This window comes from Brassica napus, chromosome C5 (assembly GCF_020379485.1).
Source record: "Brassica napus cultivar Da-Ae chromosome C5, Da-Ae, whole genome shotgun sequence".
Classification (NCBI taxonomy): domain Eukaryota; kingdom Viridiplantae; phylum Streptophyta; class Magnoliopsida; order Brassicales; family Brassicaceae; genus Brassica; species Brassica napus.
In genome coordinates, this window is record NC_063448.1 from 23,182,770 (window position 1) to 23,206,912 (window position 24,143).

General features: G+C 33.4%; 2 protein-coding genes and 1 long non-coding RNA gene across 8 annotated transcripts; 2 read left to right on the forward strand and 1 right to left on the reverse strand.

Annotated features, from left to right (window-relative positions):
- The first annotated feature begins 5,158 nt into the window (after nucleotides 1–5,158).
- LOC106366705 lies at nucleotides 5,159–9,840 on the forward strand. Of its 6 annotated transcripts, none has more exons than XR_001273708.3 (5): nucleotides 5,161–5,929; nucleotides 8,101–8,778; nucleotides 8,968–9,052; nucleotides 9,147–9,267; nucleotides 9,341–9,840. It is a non-coding gene; the product is annotated as an uncharacterized LOC106366705 (long non-coding RNA). The 6 variants fall into 6 exon arrangements; XR_001273709.3 differs by having other exon boundaries at nucleotides 5,162–5,435; nucleotides 5,505–5,929; nucleotides 8,101–9,052; XR_007323576.1 differs by having other exon boundaries at nucleotides 5,159–5,435; nucleotides 5,505–9,052.
- Nucleotides 9,841–18,754: 8,914 nt separating this feature from the next.
- Nucleotides 18,755–21,870, forward strand: LOC106366706 (phosphatase IMPL1, chloroplastic). Its single transcript, XM_013806366.3, has 9 exons — nucleotides 18,755–20,199; nucleotides 20,348–20,415; nucleotides 20,518–20,651; nucleotides 20,734–20,822; nucleotides 20,899–20,956; nucleotides 21,030–21,082; nucleotides 21,169–21,381; nucleotides 21,471–21,572; nucleotides 21,647–21,870. The coding sequence occupies exons 1-9, from the start codon at nucleotides 19,903–19,905 to the stop codon at nucleotides 21,743–21,745; spliced, it is 1,113 nt and encodes a 370-aa protein (XP_013661820.1). The 5' UTR covers nucleotides 18,755–19,902; the 3' UTR covers nucleotides 21,746–21,870.
- LOC106366707 (protein PHLOEM PROTEIN 2-LIKE A9) lies at nucleotides 21,772–23,431 on the reverse strand. Its single transcript, XM_013806367.3, has 3 exons — nucleotides 22,551–23,431; nucleotides 22,374–22,465; nucleotides 21,772–22,259 (listed from the first exon to the last, which is right to left on the reverse strand). Exons 1-3 carry the CDS (start codon nucleotides 22,791–22,793, stop codon nucleotides 21,875–21,877), a joined length of 720 nt encoding a protein of 239 aa, XP_013661821.2. The 5' UTR covers nucleotides 22,794–23,431; the 3' UTR covers nucleotides 21,772–21,874.
- Nucleotides 23,432–24,143: the final 712 nt, after the last annotated feature.

Consider the following 24,143-nt stretch of genomic DNA (forward strand, 5'->3'; position numbering starts at 1 on the left):
TGCTCGGCATGATGATAGAGGGGAGAGAGAGCAACATATCATGTTACTGTCCCAAGCATGTTCAAGGAAATAGGACGACTTAGTGGAAAATTCACGAAGCGGAGACTTACGGACACTGAGCACGCTCATTTGCAAACATATTTGCTCACCAACTGTGAAGATGTTCTACAATATGAGAGGTAAAAATATTTATTCATTTATTGTTAGATTAATATTCAATAAATTTATTTCATATTGATAATATTTTTGTATATAGTGTATATATGGCGGAGTTGCGTATGACTCACAGGCATGCAACAGAAGATGAGCTTCGATAACTTAGAGATAACGGATTTGCTACGTGGCTTCGTAGTTATGTGAGTCATATATCATATTACCCTATGCAAATGATCAGTTTAAATTTAATATAAACTAATTAACTTTTCAATCATATATGTTTTTAATTTATAGGTGAATGATGGTTTGGCCAGAGGTCTTGTGTTCGATGATTGGATATGCGAATTTGTGCAGGAACCAAACTATGTGGTCAAATCATATCCTAAATTTTGTACGCGAGGATATGCATTCACAAGGAAAGGTCATTCTAAGGAAACATATGATGCTGGTGTTTCATCTTCTTCCGGTGACGATGTCTACTACGGCAACATAAAAGAAATATTGGAAATCCTATTTCCTGGAATGGTTGGATTGCGTTGTGTAGTATTCTATTGTGATTGGTATGACACCACACCAGATAGAGGAGTGAAGATTGATGCGTTTGGTGTTACATCAGTTCATTCGCGGCGGAAACTTCAATATTATGATCCCTTCATTCTTGGTTCGCAAGCTGATCAGGTATGTCAATCTATTCATAATTTTTTACCAATATAATTAATTAATGTTATATATTTTACTAATACTTGTATAATTGATATGTATAGGTGTGCTACATCAGTTACCCTCGGGTGACGTACAGAGACGATCCATGGGTTACTGTAACGCAAATCAACCCAAGAGGACGAGTGGATGGAACTTCTGATGATGATGAACCATTGCAACCAGAGTCTACCAGCAATGCCCAGGCAGTTGAAGATTTGGAAAATGTTCAACTCGTTGAGAATTTGACTGTGTTTGGACATGATGCTGTTGTACATTCGGAGCCAGAAGCCGAGGTTGGGGAGTTTGATGAAGATTCAGAAGATTCTGATTAGTTTTTTTTTTTTATTGGTCCGTCGGAAATCCCTCGCAATATACCGACGACATAGCGACGACATTGGGTTTCATTGAAATTTGGAAAGGTCGTCGGTAATTCGTCGGTATATACCGACGACATTCCGACGAACTAGACGCCAAAACTATGAAAATAACACATAATAAGTGTTTAGTATAGTATTAGATCGCAACCGTTCAAATATAACAACTCATTAAAATATTTATGTATGCATATCATTGTTTTCATAACATCTCATCTTAACACTCATATACTTATACAATCATATTCATATAATCTTACAATACAAAAAATGTTGTTGTGTAAAATCGTGTTATAAAAACATTTTTATTGTTAAATCTTTATGCAAATACTATATATATTATCAAAGATTTAGATTTTGCATTTAGAAACTTGTAATCAACACCCTAAACACTAAGTCGTCGGAATTCTGTCGGAATATACTGATGGACACATTCCGTCGTAAATTCAATTTTCCCGGGAGAACCAAACCGCGTGAAAAATTTTCGCGAATCGCCAATTGGTATATTTTTAATTATACCGACGGAATACTGACGAACCCGTGTCCGTCGGAAACTTTAGATATAATAACCCTTCTTCTTCCTTCTTCGTTATTTCCGCCTCTCTCTCTGAAACATCCTCTCTCTCACGGCGATTTCTCCCTCTATACCGGCGATTCCGGCCCTTATCCACCTCCCTTCACCGGCGAATCCTCTTCTCACCCTCATATCTCTTCCCCAAACCCTAAATCATGTAAGAATCATCCCAAACCTTGTTTTATCTCAATTGTTTAGGGTTTTGGAAGTTAGATCTCGGATTTTAGGTTGTTTGATTGAAAATTTTAGGATTGAATGGATTGTTTAGGATATATAAGTTAGGATTGTTGTTTGGATTGTTGTTTTAGTTTTTTTTTGGAATTAATAAAACGTTTTTAAAACGTTTTTTTGATTTTTAAAAACGTTTTTTGATTTTTAAAAACGTTTTTCAAGTTTCCAATAATAAAATATGTATAATAAAATGTTTTTAAATTTTTTTAAAAATATTTAACAACATTTTTCTATATTTATAATTTTTTTTATAATTTTGTATACATATATATATATATATATAAATCATGTATAATAAAAATTTTAAAATTTTTTATAATTTTTTATAAGTTTCCAGTAATAAACTATGTATAATAAAACGTTTTTAAAATTTTTTTAAAATATTTAACAACATTTTTCTACATTTACAAATTTTTTATAATTGTGTATACATATATATATATATATATAAATCATGTATAATAAAAAATTTTAAAATTTTAATTATTTTTTATAAGTTTCCAGCAATAAACTATGTATAATAAAAAATTTTAAAATTTTTATTATATTTTAAAACGTTTATAAAACCTTTTGTAAATATATAAATTAAAACATTAAAAATAGAAATGATTTGAAAAGATTTTTGATGTATTAATTTTTTTTTTAGGTCCGAGGATGAACCCCGCCCCGCAGCCCGTCTTCGACGTAGTTCGGTGAGCAGTTCCCGTGCATCGGGATCGTCTCATGAACAAAACTCGGTTCCCGCATATATTCCCGCTCCAGCTCCCGCTGCCCCTCCCGCTGCTGCTCAACAGGATCCGGGGGTCATGCCAGTTGAACTATTGGTTCAACAACCATGTCGAGAGCATCTCCCGGTTCTCCAACCCAACCCACGACGAGGACATAGCACTTGGTTAGTATTTTTTTTATTTGTAGCATTATGTTTTTTTCCATTAATTAACTTGCTAACTTGGATTTTTTTTAAAGGTTCACCAAGTCGAAAAATGGCATTAGCAGGAGCATCAACCAGATGATGTACTCCATGCTCCGTTTTGGATATTCAAAGTGGAGTGTGATCCCTTCCGACGAACGAGAGTTGTGGTTTCGTCAGTTTGCGGTATAGTAACTCTTCATTTTTTTTAAGTTTTTACATTTTTTTTAAATATATTTATTTATTAAATTATGTTTGTTTTGTAGCAAGAGTTCAACTGGCACTCCGATCTCACGGAAACAGTCCGTAAGAAATTCAACGAAAAGGCCATGGACTCTTATACGAAGCAGATAAACGCGTGGAAGACAGTTTGGCAGAAGAACAAGAGGCCACGGTTCATCAACGGGACGGTGTGGGAGCAGTTGATAGCTCATTGGGAGAAGAAAGAAACTGTAGAGACGTCTTCTAGGAACTCTAAGAACCGGAAGAGCGATCGTGGCGGAAAAGGTATGTATGTGCACAACCTCGGCACTTGCTCTATGTCTACTAAGGAGGATGAACTTGTAAGTTTTTTTATTATTATTTATCTTTATATTTTTTAAATAAATATTTTATATATTCCTTGGCTAATAATGGCGGTTTTTTTAGATCGAAGCAAATGACGGTAATCCCGTTGATCGTCTCCAACTCATTAAGGTGGCTCACACTAACAAGACGACGGGTCAAATTCAGGACACCGTGATCAAAGGTGTTGTTGATTTGGTGGAAGCTGAAATAGTATCTCAATCTCAGCCTCTCTCTGATGACGGCGATTCTACGGGAGCTTCAACCAACTTGTCTCTATTGCAAATAAATGAGATGGTTGAAAAGGTAATTTTTTTTATTAATATATTTTTTTTATAATGCCGATTACTAACTTGTCCCTATTTACTAACTTTAAATATTTTTGTAGGCGGTTCCTAAAAGGAAAGGAGGCCGTTTAGTTGGGTTGGCCCGCCGTGCTTCTTCGTATCCGGCATCTTCTTCGCAAGCTCCGTATGCCGATCCCATGATTCTTGAGGAGCTACATGACAAAGATGATCGGATTGGGGCATTGGAGGAGCAGAACACCACTATCCTTTCTGAGAATGCCACTATCCGTTCGGAGAATGCCACTATCCTTGCTGAGTTGGCATCCCAGAAGAAGTTCAACACCGAGATAATGCAAAAGCTAGATCGTTTGATGTCTTCGAGTTCTTCTTAGTTTTTTCGGCTTATTAAAACTTTCTGAATGTTTTTTTTTCTATTTCGGTTTGTATGAATTTTAAACTTTCTGAATGTTTTTTTTCTATTTCGGTTTGTATGAATTTAAATTCTATAATATTATTAGTTTTAAATTTCAGATTTTTTTAATTTATTAATTAATTTTTAATATAAAAAATATATATAAAAATGCAAAATTAATTCGTTTTTAAAATTGGTATATTCCGACGAATTCTGGGCGTCGGAATATACCGACGGACACGGTTCCTTGGACAATACCGACGGAGAGCATTCGTTGGAATATTCGTCGGAATATACCGACGAACCAATATCCATCGGTATATTCCGACGAACCAATGTCCGTCGGTATATTCCGACACCCAGAATTCGTCGGAATATACCGAGGAATCCACTCCGTGGGAATTGTCCGAGGAACGTTCTCCGTCGGTATATAGTTTTTTCGATGAACTCTGGTCTCGTGTGTCCGCATCGTAATATCGTCGGAAGTTCGTCAGAATGACGTTTCTCGGTATTCGTCAGAAAGTCGTCGGAAGTTCTGACGAAATTCCGACGAATTTTTTTTTTCCGACAAAACGATACCGACGGATAGGTTCGTCAGAAATTCGTCGGAATCGGTCTATTCTGACGAATTTCTGACGATTTCGGCCATCAGAATTCCCCTGTTTTCTTGTAGTGATTGTTTTGATTTATGTGCTTACTCTAACTTAATTATATACATAATATATAAATGAACATAAATAAATAATAATATATAAAAAATATTTTATATATGAAGTTCATCCTGTGCAATTCTTAACCTAGTGGTAGTTAATAAAGAATAACCATATAACAAATTTAATACACATCTGTGGTCCGTTTCTTTTGTTGGTAATAATCATCTGTGGTCCATTTATCCAAAACAAGCATCTGTCTAACGTGTATTACTATTTAAATAATATATATGTGTATATAAATGTGTGTGTGGGTGTGAAGATGTTCGATTACGATTACAAGTTGAGACACCTGTCGTCTCTTTTCTTTCCTTGTAATGTTTTGGTCTCTCCTCCTCCTCAAAACCCAACTTCTGATAACTAAAATTTTCATTGGATAGCAATTCATTTCTCTGTATTTCCGTAATTAATTAATAAGTTTCGATTATATAGCTAGGGTTGATGTGAGATTTGTATATCTAGATGGATCTATTTCTATGTTGGTTTTGAGAGGCTGAAGCTGCCAGCATGATCTGGTAATCGCTACATACGACATATATACATATACATACTAATTTAATTTACACATGTATCAATGTATCCAGGGCCGGCTGAGGCGCAGGTACAAGGGGGCGTGGACCCAGGGTCCAAATTTTTTTTTTCATAATTAGTGTTAAAATGGAGCTTGATTTTCAAAAAAAAAAAATTTAAAAGAGTCCAAAATTTTTAATTTATTTATAGAGTATATGTAAAACTTTTTTTTTGAAAAATTATTTTGTCCAAGGGCCTATAATTTACATGAGCTGGCCCTGGATGTATCTCTCAAATTAATATAATCTTAGTGTTAAAAATGTGTTTTCTCCTCTTTTTCATGGATGCATGCATGTATGTGTGTGTATAAGTGTATAGATAGTGGTACCAGATCATCCTGCGGCTTCATTCACTCAAATCACCAACAATGAACTTAAGCTTCTTAAGAAAAACGATTCCAGCTGTCGACTTTTACGACTTCCCTCTGTTATCACTGGAGGTAACAATACATTTGCTTATCTCTTTCTACTTCCTTATAAATCCAATCATTCATTCTTCTTTTCTTTTCTTTTATTTTTGGACGAGCGTCTTCAATCATTCATGCTTGTTGTATTACATCTTAGTTCTGGAAACTATACGCATATATGTATCTAATTTTATATGATATATATAATTACATATATACAATGACGCAAACAGTCATATATGATTTAGTTACTGTTTATATATATGACCATGTCCACAAGCTCACGTTTGTTGGTAGGAACGCGTTTACATGTGACTGTGTTTGCCAAGACCTATGTCAAGCTTTATAATTTTATATTCATATAATATATCTAGTGATAATAAAGAAGAAGGTGTATTAGTTTGGTGAAAAGACGCATTAGTATCCATCTTATTAGTAATTTTAATGATTCCAGAATCAGAAAAATATGAATGTCAAACTTTTAATTTTTAAGAAGTAAAAAACAAAATATTGTTTTGATTCTAACTTAACAATGTTTAAAACATTGGCAATTAAGTGTTTATTGTTTATCCAACACGTAAGATGGTTGCACTGACTCTTATCATGTCTTATTATTCAACACGTTACTACTTACTACAAACAACTCAAATAATAGAAAAGTTTGCTACAATATTTTGATTTAAGCGTTGTGTTTGCTATGCAATGAGAACTAATAGAGCAAACTTGCTTGGACGCATTAAGCTGGAGCTTATTTTGAAATACAAGTTTGGGTCTTAAAGTCCCCCATCTAATAAGATAGAAACGATCATTATCCTTGGTTTCAGAAACACCTAAGAACAGTCTTGCAGACTATTACTGTTTTATTTTTTCTTGTTTGGCACTTGGAAGATCTTTATTGTATATTGACTAAGGATCAAGCCTTCTATAGTATAGTTTGTGACATAAGTAACCAGTGGTTGGTGTAGATTCTCTGCGTTGATCAGCACGAGAAAAAACTCGCCAACTCCAGCCTTTATTTCCAAGATCTTTCATTTGGAACTGGAGAACACATGACCCATGGATTGTATTAAGATCATGCATATTATTTTTCCTTAATTATACTTGCATCCTTTATGTCTTTTGTTCATTCGTAAGGATTTAGTAGTTTCTCGAAACAATGGTGATGATTGGTTCGACTATGTCTTTAAAAATTTAGATGTAGATGATTAGATGTAGATAAATCGGTTGTAACTGTAAAGTTGTTACTGTAGACTTTTTCTGCAGAGACGTTTGTTGTAGTTAAATTTGTTGTAGCTGTAAGCTGTAGGCTGTAGATATTTTAAAATAAAATATATAAAATATGTGTGTAGGGTTTTTGCCTAAAATACATAAGATAAAGTTTTGTTTTATTTTTTTTGATGTAGCTTTAAAAATAAAGCTAAAGCATGATTGATAAAACTAAATAAAAACTTGATGTAGACTTTAATTTTTAAAAGTAAAGCTACAACATGATTGATAAAATTTAGTGATTTAAAAATAAATAAAGTTAAAGTAGAGAGATAAAGTTCAACCAATCACTCCCGATAAATACTACGCCCTTTTATATATGTTTTAGAACTTTTTAAGAAATTATCTATGCAAACTGTATACTCCTTTTTTTAATGAATGTTTGTAACATGCAGCAGTCTTTTCTATTGATTGGATTTTTTTGTAGGTATTACTTCACTGTAGAAACTTTATCACGTATGGCTTCGTAATTTCAACGCTTTTAACCAAAAAGTCTTAATAAAGAAAACATATGCAATTGCTTAATAGAAGAACAACATTGTAATCTGTATCACAATTCACACTATTAGTATATATTTCGTGGTAATTTAATATTTGATCTCGTAACAATAGTAGACGGATACTACTCGCAGTTTATGGAAAATGATGTTGGTTTGAGCTAAGTTTTGGACTTTTAATACAAAGATTTCTAACGTTGATAAGGAAGAATTATCCATCTTTATAATATTATCCGAGAAATCAGTTTTTAAATGGCGTATTCACTTTAGTTTTTATGACAGTTAAATATAGAAATATCATTAATGAATTAAAAATTCATTTAAATACCAGTACTAAATTTTAATTTAATGATATATTTTAATTAGATTTTAAGTTTAGTTTCCGTTTTATTTTTTCTAAGAACATTTATACTAATAAAGTTGTTTTTTTTTCCTTCTTAGAATGCCACATCATCAGTTAGAAGGGGGCAAATGCTGACACGTCAGTTTCTCTATCTGAAAACGCAAATGTTTCGTCTCTTCGAGAATTTCTTAATGGGCCAGTTATTATAGCTACTACACGACACTAAACTTAGTCTCAACGTTATAATTGCATGTTTGACCATTTTGTAAACGATAGGCTACTAGGTGAATTTAATTATAACGAGAAGCCCATCTACGTTTTGTAGTCTTATTCTTCCTGAACCTTTTGTTGTCTAACCGAAGAAGAACGCAGAGTGACGATTGAAAATTATTTCCTTCGATTTTCAAAGACAAGTAACGCCTTCCTATAGCATTCAATTGCTCCCTGTAATGATTGCAATAACAACCATTAAACCACTCTCTCCACTCCTTCGTATTGATTTCATTATACATCCATGGTAACGCCAGAATGTCTAAAACCTAGGGTTATAAATACGCTGGAGGCAGGACATGTCAATAATCTCTCCCAAAAAAACATTCTAAACTTTTGAATCCAAGCTCACCTACCTCCGATGGCCACCTCACGTATCATTCTCAATAATTAGAAAGCCGGGCGTTGCTCTAACAAAGCGGAGATCCGTATGCTCTGAATCTGGGAAGCCCGTAACGTCAAGAAAGGAGGTATAAAAAGTGGGATTCAATCCGCTGACATATGAGGTATTTGCTCTCCACTGCGATGTTAGTATATCAATCCATCCAATTGGTTAATCTAAAGTTTGTCACCAAGGTCAACAATTTACTTTCATTCTTTGCCGTTTGTATATTATGAGTTAAACAAATGAAGGGATATGATCAACTCATTCAGTTTTGATTATAATGTATATTAAGAACTTTAGTGCATTTCAGCAAAAGTTGACTATGGAAGATCAAAACAAGCCCTTCACTACAACCAGAGGCCATGCCGGCCAGATTGTGGGAAGAAAAAACTCAGGTCCTAAGATAAAGAATTCGTCGTTACGTTGCAGTATCTATATCTGTTTTTCTTTATCATATCACCATCAACTAACTTGAGTCTATATGTTCAGAAAAAGTAAGAATGAGGAAAAAGAAGGGCTCACTGGTTACTGGTACTTTCCAAAACCAGATCTTCCAGAAATAATACTCGCCCAAGAATACTTTGATAGCAGCCGAGCTTCTTAGCCGGAGGTACTAAGTTATGGGTCTTGAAATGTATCAACTTTTCTGTTTTGGATCAATAAAATTTATTCCATTTTTGCAGATAATGTTTCAGTCATTGGCCAAAGATGGAACTATCCAAGTAATGAAAAAATCATAGACTTTGTTCAGGAAAGTATATGCTATGCTAATCAGATAAATACATAATTTAGTTTCATGCGAGGCATTTTTAAAACTTCATTGATAACATATTTCAGGCTTACCTTACTGTAAAATGATTTTAGCTATTGTGTGATATATGTTACAGATAACCGATCATGTGGAGATTGAGATAAAGGTTATGATTATTGTCTACGAATCTCAGAGATAGCTTAAGCAGAACGTAGGTGAGAAAATCAAATATTCACGGCTCTTCATCAGCCAGGAATGGCAAATACGACCAGCCTTTTTCTTGATTCAGCCCACTGATGTATGTTTGGGTGATTGCAAAATTACCAGTGTAAACATTTCAACTGACCCCACATATTATGTTTTCCCACTTGAAACAAATGAACTCGATATAGTTGCCACATGAGAAAATAATTTAAAATTCAGACCTCTCTATTGTGTAGATGTTATTGAACTTACGTATATAAGAAAATCAAATTTGTAATCGACTATCAAATGTTTGGAAAGAAACAAAACTTTTTATATTTTAGATTTCTATCGTTTTCATTTAAGTCAACTTATTATTCCCACCCAAACATATTTCGTGGAATCAATCCTAAATTAACATCAACCTCATGATCCTCTCAGAAATAGTAATATCTTTGGATGTTTTTAATATATTCTTCACACAACTATTTAATATTCACAAATTATATCCTCAAGAAATGATAATATATAGTCCAAGACCTTGATTCTTCAAGACTTCCGTAACGAGGAGTTTGGAATCAAACGTTTAGGTAAAAGGTGCTCCACAATATAAATTATACCCATGCCGAACTTACAACAATACACAACACATGTTGATAAGGCTAGATGCTAAGATGAGACGACAATCACCAATCACACGGGGTCCAAAATTCATGTGACACCAACAAAAATAACATATAAGTAGAGATGGAAATCAGCATGATATCCATAACTGTAAAAATATCTATATATTTAAATAATATGGCTACATAAACACACCAAAGAACATAATTCAGATCCAAGAACGATCACATTTAATTAATAAAACTAAATCTGTGAACAAAGATATTGTCATAACTTAAACTATCATGTATTTATATGACCACCGTCATACAACGTAGTGGGACATTATCGCAATAAAATGGAAGTGATAATAATCACCTGAATAATAGAATCAGGAAGGCTGCAGGAAACTGAAATCATGCTTAATGAAGATAACTAAATCAAATCACCAATCTAAAGAGACACACTAAATGCCCGAAAAAAGTGAATAGCTGAATTAATATAAGATCTATAGTATTATGAATAATTTATTTAAATCAGTTATTAATTATGATTTTAGTTAAAGATCTATTGTCTTATGAATTAATACAAAAAATCATTACATTTTTCGAAATTTAGAAGAAACTGTTTGATCAAATTATTAACATAGTTCATTTGGTTTTCAAAAATATTGACATATATAGATTCAAACAAACATGTATATATATATATATATATAAAGTATAGTAGTTATTATTAGGTTTTAATTCTGCTTACCTAACTTAAAGTAATTTACTGATAATAGATTAGCTATTTTTCAATCGTTTCAATTTATAATTTGAGAAAATAAAAGAAGAAGATTGTGTTATTAAAGAAAAATACATATATTTACTGTATTAAATATAATCAACTACTGTTTTAAATAAATAATTCAGTATATAACTAATTAAAACTAAAGTAGACAAATATTAAAAAGTAAAATAATTAAACTTTCATGATTTTTAATGGTGAAATAAATATATGATATGTATTTTTTTTTGTCATCATATATATGATATGTAAAAAGAAAAATAAAACAAATAATAGAAATATAAAAAAAAATTATTACTTTTAATTGAAAATAAAATAAATATTTAAGATTCATGTTTCTCCACTATAATAAAAAATACATAAAAAAATAAGATGGTATCAGATACTTCAGTTAATACTTATAACTCAGACGAAAGTATTGACGGCTATGACAGAAACTCTTCAAACACAAATCCTCCTGTAACCTTAGCCTATTATATTTTGCAGCGGAATCACTCATGATGATGAATCAACACATTCAATTAATGAATCAATGTTTGGATAATGACAATCCAGAGGCTCATTATATTGAGGGCTTAAATCAATACTTCTTCCAACACAAATCTATCAAAGGACTCAACCATCTTCACCAATCCGCATATTTGAACTATGACAACGATACATATCTTTATGGTAAATTAATTTTGTGCAAATGCATTTTTGAAGAAGATAAATATTTTTTGGATAAGCTATCATGAAAAAATAATCAATTCAAGTCCGATCAATGCTAGAGCATGATTTAGAATTCACTTACTGGATTCGTGAAATGAAACCTCCAATAAGTTGCCACATCTTTGACATATACAAAATATGCGAAGATTGTTAATAGTTTAAGAGGATGAAACAATTTATTATCTTTCTTCAAACAAGATAATCACAAAAAAACACACTGAACATTTACATGTTTCCTTTTCAAACATCATCTTTACTTTGTTTAAATTTCAACTGAATTTACTTTGTTACGACTATCAACTTTTTATACAACTTTTATTAAATCTATCAGTCACAATCACTTATGTTATTCCACATTGACTTCAAAACAAAGTAATACACTATTGTCTGTAACCACTATCAATCAGAAAAAAAAAAAGATAATTCTGTTTCCACATATATTCATCTTTAATTTTTGTAAACATATTTTTTTTACTAAGACCACAAAATAAATTGTTAATCATTTAAAAATAAAAAAAAAAGTTGAATACGCGCCGGAAAGCCACTAGTATATATATTAATAAATGAGACTTATCTCCCTTCTCTTGCTGCCACATCAGCAATGTGCATAGGGCAAATAACGACAAGTGGACATTTTCATTTTTCCTTTGTTACCGTTTAACTAGATTGGGCTTCTGTATTTTAGCTGGCCCATAACTAGTTTTAGTTCGTATCATTGGCTCATTCTCAGATGTTCTGTGTCGGCTCGAATCCACCGGAGACCAATGCAAAACCGCCAACATTGTTCAGCTTCAGCTCCCCTTTCAAGCGATTAAGTAATTGATATTAATGATGTCATTCAAAACAGCCCACTACTTTCTCATCCATTCATCTTCCTTGCCTTCATTAGCAATTTCATTCAGCTATATATGCATCCTAGGGAATCTTCGCCAGAGCTCATCCTTTCGCAGTCTTCCCAACCGTATATCTCTAAAACAAACAAACTTACTTTTCCGAAATTGCAGAAACCATTAACCCTTGATTCTTTTGCCATGCGGATTCCTATTGTTTATTGATATTCTTCTAAAAAAATTGCAACGCATTGATTTTCTGAACAAAATCTTTGCAAATAACGTTTAAAGCTTTATCCTTTTTGTGTCTCCTATATATTTGCATCTACGAAATCTTTGCGATGAATCTACGAAATCTCTGCTAATTACCAGCTCCAACAATGGCTAATTCCTTCATCATTCTTGCTGATTTGAAAGCTGGTCGCTGTTCGACCAGAGCCGAGGAGGTTTTGAGAGTTTAGGATTGTGTCTCAAGATGTGAATGCTCTCGCTCTCCAATCCTACAGCGGCAAGGACACATCTCTAGGCGTTCTTGCTCCAAGTATTTACATATACCTCTTCTCTCTCTCTCAATATTTTTCCACCAGATTGGGTTTATGTGTAACTTTTATTATCTTTTGTGTGCATGTATGATTCAGTTTCGTGAGACTATATAACCGAGATGATGTTGATTTGTTTTGAATCGATGATGCTGCGGCCAAATTAGGTGAGATTCATAATTCTCTGTAAATAGATCTAAACCTTATTTGGATTCCAAAACTAAAAAAATTGTGTGGTTGTTGTAGGAGTTGAACGTTGGCGTATATATGATGTGGTCGATATATTGGAGAACATTGGGGTACTCTCACTTTCTTCAGAAAAAAGTTAGCTCATTTCACTCTGTTTTAGCTGATTCTATGTCTCTATCAGGTTTTGTCTAGAAAAATGGAAGAATCTTCACTCTTGGAAATGTTTTGTTCAGATTCTTCGCTTTTTGCATCGACTCAAGGTACCCTTTAAATAGCTCTCAATGTTTTTTTTTTGTTTTATCTCACTATCTGGTTTTTTAGAGAATGGATTTTGATCTTTACTTTTATTTACAGGAAGAAGGTTTGAGAAAGGGTTTTGGTATCTCGAGTATCTGCAGCATGTTTTTGAATCTAGGGGTTTTCAATTTTCAGACAGTGATCATGCGGTTGGAGACTCGGTAGAGAGCTGCAAAGATGAGTCTAAGCCTCAGAAATGTCCTAAATAGAAGTGGGAAGATGCAGAGCTAAAGGTCCTGAAAACTGAGAAGAACGATAACAATGTGTGCGAGTTGTTCTATGATACAAAAACAGTGACAAATGGGCTAAAGAGATTGATGGAAACCATTCTTCTGGAGATTCTAATGAGGCTGGAACGAAGCTAGGAGTTCATAACATCAATGCTAACAGTGGTTTTCCTGAGACAGTTGATCTGGTGTTTTATATGGACAAGAATGAGAAGGCATGTGACTTACGTGACATTGTAATTTGTTACAAGGAGAACATACTAATCATGTCGTGAAATACATGTGGCGATAAAGACGTGCTGGTCTAGAAGAAGTTCTTATTCGGTGAGAAAGGTTCTGTGAAATGTAGCTCAAACTCAAACAAGTGTTAGTAAGAAGATTTGATATAAGTAGACAAAGGAATAAAAACTAAGTCCTTAGAAGAAAGAAGTAAGGTTGGTGATTCTGAGCTTTGTAATGACCTTAAAACAAACAGAGATGTGGAAGAATCTTCAAGAGAAGATTTTGCTGATGCTGAAGGTTTTAGGCTTTTACCCAATTCAATCAAGAGCATTTGACTGTGACAATAAAAATCAGTAAGGAAGAGCATTTGGCTAGGCTAGGCTAGGAAGAGAACAATGATAAAGCTAAGGGGGTGCTCAGAAGACTACAAGACAACACTTGGAGATATAATTATTCATCATAAGCGCCAATTCTTTGCCAATCCAAGGGCAAAAAAACCACCGACTACACTTAGAGATTTCTATTTTTTTTTTAAACAATGTTGATTAGGAAAGTTGTATTACAAATTTTTTATGCTTTATAAAAAGTACTTTTAATATATTCACAAAATACACATGCAATTACATTTTTTCTTCGGGCATCAATTTTACTTTATGTTTAAAGTTCAACTATATTAACTTTGTCACTACTATTAGCTATTTTTTCTATTTTTATTGAATCAATCGGTGAAAACCATTTATGATATTCCTCTTTGACATGAGCAACTTTAAAACAACGTGATACACTACGATCGCTAACCACTATTAAATGGATCTGAAAATTTGCCATTCTCTTTCAACATATTTGCATCTTCATATATTTTTAAATATTTTATTTACTAAGACCATAATATTAATTTAAAATTCATCAAAAAATAAAACATATGAACCAGGCGCGTAGCGCCGGAATACCACTAGTTATAATAATAAAGGAAACATTTAGAAAGCTTAAAACGAAATTTAAACAAAAATATATTTATATATGATGTGTTTTCACAAAAAATAAAGAAATTTCACAAAAATAGTCTTGATATTAATACACAAAATAATCTTCCCTTTAACACATAATTTTAAGCAACATAAAATATATCAATTTGGTCATCTATACAATTTCCTATCAATCCTCGCTTTATTTTTTCTTATATTTTTAAAAAATAAAATTATTAATAATATTATAAAAAATATACTTAGATAAATAAAATTAATTAGATTTGGCTTTGTTAGAATCAAAAATAGTTATACTACAATTTGAAGTTAAAATAATATATGTAATTTAATATTCTCACAAAATGAGTAATTCAACTAATCTAGTTTGTTATATCCAAAATCAAATATCTAACTAAAATAATAGTATATAATAATATTTTATTTATTTTATAGTTTTAATTATTAGATGACTCAAAACATATTAATAAAGCAAGATAAGTTATTAATCAGTTGTTACAATATAAACATATTAGTTTTTTTTTGTAAAATTTCTATATGCATGAGATTTCAAAATACTATCGTTATATTCATTTAATTTTGAATCGAATGCTTTATTTTTTTTTTCTGTTTTACTCTCAAAACAATATATATTTTGTTATACATAATCTTACTAAAATATATTTACATATCTGAAACAACAATCAATCTAAATGCAAATAAATTAAGCAATCAAAATTTTAGTCTATTTAAAACAAAACAATATTATAGTTGAATTCCGAAAAGTAAATGAAATCCAATATATCCAAAAGATAACTGTACTGGCTAGATATTACATATACAAAATCATATGTTTAACTAAAATAATATAATACTATTAATTTAAATGATACAAATAAATTATAAATAATTTAAAACCAAAATTAAAATATTAATCTATTATTATAATATATTTATTTTATAAATTATATTCATGGATGAGTACCGAAAGAATCACCCGGTTAAATATTAATTAACACTGTACAATTACAGAAGTTAGAGAAGTGAGAACTAGTATATTCAACAAAGTCATCCACGACAAACAATAATTTTTTTGACGAATGAATGGCAAGAAATGTGATTGTATTACATAGAATATAATTAATTAGTTAATCAAACATAATAAACTAATCCTAATCATAACGTGATCAGTCACTTAGTAAAACTTTCTTGGTCTAAAAGTAATGGCAAATTGGCAAGTAAGTAGTCACATTGGTAACCACTTTTTTAAACAACCTTGGAAAAAAAACCTTTTATATGTTGATTAAGCTGTCTAACCACCACATGTAATTGCCTTCAAAATAATAATTAAGAATAGTGATGGAAAACAGAACTGATACTACTGTTTGGAGGATTTTAGAGATCTTCTGAACAATTATTTTGTTTTTCTACTAATATTAAATTGAACCATTATTTTATTTCACCAAAGGTGATTGATTGCGCTTATCTATTCTATTAAATAGAGTCATTATTTTTGTCTACTGTTGACAAGTCATAATAAAATTATTTAATTAATTATTGATAACATTTTTAATTATTTACTTTAAAAAATCAAATATATAACATTTTACAAAAATCTTAATACTTTTTAATAAAGATATTAATAATAAACCGATATAAATATTAATTTTTTTAGTTGTAACAAAATTAGTTGAGAAAAAATCTGACAAAGTCCTACTAAATGTTTTTAAATAGTTTTATAAAATAATGAATGAATTAATTTCGTGTAAGTAATATAATATTATTATAAATTAATGTTAATTAAAATTTATTATAAGACAAAAAATAAATTGTTAAAAACTTAATAATTATAATCTATATTATATTAAAATAGAAGTACTATATGAATTAAATATGAGAAAATATTAAATTGGTAGATTAACCTATTAAAAATTTATTGAAACGTATTATTTACAAAATATGCTATTATAAAACTTTGAAATTTACTTAATGCATTAAAGATATTACTGATAAGTCAATTTTAATTATAAATTTAATATTTATTTTAATTATAACAAAATCTGTTGAGAAAAATATAAAAATCTCACCAAAAGTTAAAATATATTTTATAAAACAAAGAATTAGTTTAGTAAAAAAAAAGAAAACTTTCTATAATATGCCAAACTCAAAAATAGTGTGTAATTTTCCAAATTTCTCTTGACCAATTATGCAAAATATATTTAAAAAAAAATATTTATACAAGAATTGCTAATAGTATGAAAAATTATTTGTATATGCAATATTTATTTCGTGCAATACGCAGATCTTATTCTAATTTAATTATTATTTTAAAATCAAAATGAATTAGCTGACTGCTGGACTGAATCAAATCAATCAATAATCAAAATGTTAAGACTACTAAACTGAACCAAACTTATAACGGAAAAAAAAAAGGGTTTGATTTGGGTCCAAATCCAAGGCCTAATAGAATAAGTCCAGTGAGACATGTGGATCTAGCTTTTGTACTAAAATTTGTAAGCTGTAATAGAATAAGTCCAGTGAGACATGTGGATCTAGCTTTGTACTAAAATTTGTAAGCTGTTATAGAATAAGTCCAGTGAGGGTATATATCCTCAATGCCAAGATACAACATAAGGCGAATTATTAACTCTGGGCCTTCACGCCGAAACAGAGACGGAAAACTTTGTGTTTATGTCATCATCATCATCACTAGAGATGTCGAAGAGGTTTACCCATCCCGTACCGCAGCAGGTTAGTCATCGAGCGGGTCACAGCGGACCTGTCCCCCGCGGACTGTGGTCCTCAGAATGTCAGCTCAAACCTGTACCGCAGAACATATAGGCCTTTGCGGGCCGTCCCACGGGATGCCTCCTTATCAAACCGTCTACTACAACATTCTCCATGAATGTTCAAGTATAAGAGTTGTGTAAGAGAGTTCAATAGAGCTCATTAAGCTTCACTAAAGCCTTATCAAAATCTATGTCATAAAGCTCTGTTTGTGCTTGCGTTCTTGAGTTAAAAGTTTTTTTTTTGTTATCAGCATAAGATTTTATTAAGTTTGAATCTGATTGAGTTGCTGTCTTTGTAATAACTTGGCTAAAAGTGTTGTATGTCTTCATCAAACCATCTCCTTTTGTAATTCTTTGGATTTCAAAAAAAAAAAATTGTGAATCACTTTGTCAAATTATACAAGTGATATGATATACAACTAACTTTTCTCCTAAACAACATCATTGTAACCAAATTCAATTTAAGAAAAACATCATTTCACAGTACTGAAAACAAAATCAATCAACTTAAACAAGAAATCCCACATTGTAATAAAGCAATTCATAGTTGTGTGTAATAAAAAGAGAAAACCAAATCAAAACACCACTAGAGCTCGAATCGTCATCGCTGGAGTCGTCATCGCCGGATCTCGAATCATCATCACCGGAGCTCGAATCATCATCACCGGAGCTCGAATCATCATCGCCGGCAATTCCTTATGTTTTCTAGGGAAAAATCACAAGAATCGTTTTCTTCTCACTCTCTCTCTCGTTTTTTTCAGATAAAATAAAAAATGAAAAAAAATGCGGATCCATGTAATTTCGCATGACCCATTTCGGTCCATTCCGCGAAAGACCCAGTCCCGTAAGACCCGCAAATTTACGGACCAGACCCGCGGTCCAAGTCCAAGTCCATGATTTACATCTCTGATCATCACGCAAGTCTCTCTGTTACTGATAAGTGGGCTTGATTATAATAATGAAAGAGATATGGGCTGGCAACACAAAAGCCCAATACCAACTAATGACTTGAAAATAAATGAGTTGGGAGAGCGATGAGACGAAAGATTGAAAAATCAGAGTAATGAGATCTTCTTGCGATCGGTTGCAGGAAGCTTTGTTGCAGTGCCATCGTCGGATGCCGGAAGGACAAGCGCGCAGGTCTGGATGCAGACATCTGAACAAAGCGTTGGCGGAGTGCGTGGTGGGGGAGGCTTGCCCTGAGGAATATGAGGCGGTGAGGTCGTTTTGCTCAAGCGGGGGAACCAGCCTGAAGCGGAAACAGTGCGAGGAGGCTCAGTTCTCACTTTCTCTCTGTCTTTCTGGCCATCAGAGAGACTTTGAGCAGCAGCCTTAGTTAACGAACGAACCACAAGAGAGAGGAGTGAGGATGAATTGGCATTGTTGGATCGGGTGAGCTTGGAATTAGGGTGTAGTGAATTTCGATTGAATATTTGATCTCATCAGCTTTGTGTTTGTGGTGTTGAGGGAAGCTTTTACCACCTCCAAATGGTAGAGAATGTGAAGAATAATTTTAAGAGAGGATCAAAAGTTGGGGTGGGTTCATCTGCAAAGTAATCCTCTTTAGATTGGTTTAAATGTGTTATAAATTGGAGGGAAATCAAGAATCTATTGTGGTGGATTGCAATGAAACGTTCATCTGCAATGATTGAATCTTGTAACGGTATTCAGCTCTGTAGTTGGGGATGATGTTGCTTTCTCATGAATTTGTATGATTAGAATTTTACAAACATTGCTGCTTCTGTTTTATGTACAGACGTTAGAGTCAAACAGCTTATTAGCCTCTCTGCTGCTGCTGCGAGTGTGATCAATCAAACGATCTCAGGTCTATTGTTTACTTGGTAATACGTTTTGTTCTCCATTGTTGGGAGAGGATGAAGAAGAAACTTCATTGTATCCTCCTGCACACTACACCTTCGTTTTAGTATTTTGATTCCTCGTGCCGTTTTCTAGATTTTACACTACAAAAATTCAATCTTTGTCAAGTTGAACATGTTTTTATTTCCCCTTTCTATCAGTTTTTTATTTACACCATCTCTCGTCCATCCACTCGCTCGGCCACGTTGATATATCACAAATAAAGGTAAAAGCCACAAAATAGAATTCGATTTTGGAGTGATTCTCCGGCGACGATAAGCAAAAAAAGAGATAGAATGGGAAGGTCACTAATTTTCTCGGGAAGCATGTCAATGAGAATCTCTCACTTATCCAGATCATCTCTCCCTCTCACAACCCCATTTTCATGCCGGGCAGTAGTAACCAGAGATTTCCGACATGGATTGTTGTGTTCAACGATTTCGTCTAACGGCTCCACGACAAGACTCCGAACAAAAGCTGTTCTGTCTGATCAGAAGCAGCATTATCCCAGAATCGGCGCTAAAACCACCGGACCTATCTCCCCGGCACATCTCCTTCAAGTCGTCGAAGCCGCCGCTAAAACCGGAGCAGAGGTTCAAATTGCATTTCAGTTATCCGATTTGTTGTTTGTTTTATTGGAGAACTGATTTGAAAAAGAAAAAAAAAGAACCTTTGATGAGACTTTTTGGGTTCATAGAATTAAAAAAAGACAATTTAGTTTGTTGTGATTTGTTTTGTAAGCTGGTAATGGAAGCTGTAAACAAGCCAAGGAATATCACTTATAAAGGCCTTAGTGACCTTGTAACTGAGTAAGGATCTGTGCTTGTGTACATTGAGGAGGTTCTATCTATGATTACCTGAAGCATTGAAAGTGTTTAGTATCTGCTGATTTTTTTTTTTTATTATTACAGTACTGATAAAGCAAGCGAGGCTGCTATTTTGGAGGTAGTGAAAAAGAATTTCAGTGATCATCTTATCCTTGGTGAGGAAGGTGGTATCATCGGCGATTCCTCTTCTGATTACCTCTGGTGCATCGATCCTCTTGGTTTTCCCTCTCTCTCTCTCTTCCTCATGTTATGCGTTTTGCTTTAGAGTGAGAATTGAGTAAAAAAAGTCTCTTCCTTTAGATGGAACAACCAATTTTGCTCATGGATATCCCAGTTTTGCTGTTTCCGTTGGTGTTCTCTATCGTGGAAATCCCGCTGCTGCTTCTGTGGTACACATTCCACAAACTAACTTTTTGTTGATGCTTTGGTTAAGTAAGTCAAACAAACAACTCTTCATGATGGTAGGTAGAGTTTGTTGGTGGTCCAATGTGCTGGAACACTCGAACCTTTTCTGCTACTGCAGGTACAATGTGACAACTTAATTTATGCTCATAGGTTATTTATTTAAGATTTGTCTTAACTAGTTCACCTCTTAGGCGGTGGAGCTTCGTGTAACGGGCAGAAAATCCATGTCAGTAACACCGATGCTGTAAGTTACTTAATCTGGAAACCAGTTTTGTTTGGAGGCAACAGTTTGTGGTCTTCTTACACATCTATTTGTTGGTTTGATTCTAGGTGGAGAGAGCACTTCTTATCACAGGGTTTGGATATGAACATGATGATGCGTGGAGTACTAACATGGAGCTTTTCAAAGAGTTCACTGATGTGAGCCGAGGAGTGCGAAGGCTCGGTGCTGCAGCAGTCGACATGTGTCACGTGGCTCTCGGGATTGCCGAATCGTATTGGGAGTACCGTTTAAAGCCATGGGACATGGCTGCTGGTGTTCTTGTAATCTTCTTGTTTTTCTTCTTCTTACCAAACTAACTACTAATGTTGTTAAGCTTGAATCTATCCATGTCTGAAATTTTTGAACACAGATAGTTGAGGAAGCTGGAGGAGCTGTGACTCGTATGGATGGAGGGAAGTTCACTGTGTTCGATAGGTCTGTTTTGGTGTCCAACGGCGTTCTTCATTCCAAGGTCTTAAAATGCTTTTTTTTTAGTCTTTAATGCTCTAGAGATATTTACTCTTAACATGTTTTCTGGTTTTATAGCTTCTGGATAGAATCGCACCAGCTACTGAGAATTTGAAGACGAAAGGAATCGATTTCTCCTTATGGTTTAAGCCTGAAGATTATCATACAGAACTTTAAGTTTTTGTGTTTGTTCAAGAAAGGTATCATATTGCTATATGGCTTTTACCTCTTTGAGTTACATTATTATATTATATGAATAATCGGTGGAACTTTAGTTACAATAAGATTTGTGTTTCCAACAATGACTTACACTTGTTGAACAAAGGCTTCATGGATCAACAAACCGGTCTTCCATCGTCCGGTCCACACCTCATAGAGACCAAACTGAAGCTTGGTATCTTGGTTATCCGCTGTGGGGCTAACCGAGATTTCGAACTGGCCATCAGATTCGTCAGGTATATTGACCGGTTCGGACCCGCCTTTGTTCTGGTTAACAGATTTGATTTTTTTCCACACCGTCTTGCCTTTCTTTCCGATTTTAGCAGACATGGCGAGTGGGGCTCCGTCCCAACCGGTAGCCTCCGGTTTAAACGAGATTTTGAAACCGATTTGGTATGCCTTCCCGGGTTCAGTCTTATCGAACGAACCGGTTACTTCTAACCAACTCACCATCTTCATCTCAGCAGGCACCCTATAACCAAATACCAACAATCAAATGAATCAGTTAAAGGCTTGAGACTTTTGGTATTAGTTAGTAACCCACAAAGTTGGTTTATCGGTTTAGTCGGTATAAACCGGAAGGTACCGTGGTTCTTTAGGGATAACCCAATATCTTGAGTCACCTCCCCAAACGAAATTAAGACCACTCGGTTGAAAAATCCATGCTTTTCTATTGGTCTGCCAATTTTAACCCAAAAAAAAAACACAAGCGAGATAAACATTTTTAAAAAAAATCAGAATTTAGTTTATTTTGTAGTCTTACATCAAGTTCCATCTTGGAGTCTGCCATGTAATGCGAACTCTTTTGTGAGGACATTGCTTTGGAAAAAAACGCATCTTTCGAAATGAGATTTATATAGGGAAAAAAGGTAGAACAAATATAAAAGATCGTGACAGAAGAATGAGAAATCAGTAATTTACGCAAATTCTTTAACGTTTCTTCAGTTGGAGGAGGGACAAAGTAAAATAAAAATGCTTGAACAAGAGGCAATGAAAGGCAAAGCATATATCCACAGCTTGCTGCACTTTATCTCAAATGCGAATCTGAAAATCAAACAATGTACTTTTTGAAAACAAGCTGACACTGTTATTTGTTCTGTTATATTAATTTCAAGTTACTTTGAAAAGTGAAGAATACACTCATTGTTTTTGGGTCATCTAGTAGATTGATTATGTTCGTACCATCGTCTGTTCTGTCATAAAACCGAACCAGAAGTCCCTTATATGTGAGTTTCAGGAAAGAGTCCCACAGTTTTGAGAAAAGTGCTTTCAACAGAAAAAAAAAGTTTGGTTAATCTGAATAAACTAATCTTTGAGCTCCCAAGTAGAAGAATATAACAGAAACTACTCAAGTTTCATTAGTTCAATACACACACAGAAAAGATAAGCAGGCACAGAGACAAAACTTCATTGGCGTTTAATATTTTCTTCTATCAGTCCGCATACTTTCTCTCAATCATCAATCACTTGTGCCGCGTCCGGTTGTTTACCAGCAGCTTTCGAACTGCACTTGTCTTCTTCCATCTGAGATAGAGGCTCCAACGAAACAGCTTTCTTTTCTTGGGTGACTCTTCTGTCACCCAAGAGTCATCAAATTCATTCATCACAGCAATTGTGTTTATATTTGTTTTAGGCCCTGTTCGTTTGCTCACCCAGGTGATCCATCTGGGTGAAGATGCAAATCAATGTTCATTTTGTGCATTATAATGCTACATCCAGATGGATCACCCAGCTGAATTTTTAAAAACTCATCTCAAATTCTCACCCAAATGAAAGTGAGTCTTGATGGTGCATCTGAATGCACATGCATCTAGTTCAGTCCAAAATGATTAATGACAAAAATGACTTTTTAAAATCAAAATATTATTTTCAAACCGTAAATTCTATTTTCTTGCATATACATTTTTTCGCTATAACAAAAAAATACATTTTCTCGCAAAAACTGAAAACACACATTCCCGCTAAAACCGCAATATGCGTTTTTCCGCAAAAAAAAAAAACGTAAAACGCACATTTTCATAAAAACACATTTTTCGGTCAAACCAGTAAAATCGCATTTTTCGACCAAAACCGAAAAAACGCATTTTTCCTTCAAAACTGAAAAATGCATTTTCCCGCCAAAACCAAAAAAACACAATTTTCCCGCCAAAACCGGAAAACACAATTTTCCCGCCAAAACCGGAAAACACAATTTTCCCGCCAAAACCGAAAAACAGAATTTTCCCGCCAAAACCGAAAACAGAATTTTCCCGTCAAAACTGAAAAAACGCATTTTCCCGCCAAAACCAGAAAACACAATTTTCCCACCAAAACCGGAAAAATGCATTTTCCCGCCAAAACCGGAAAACACAATTTT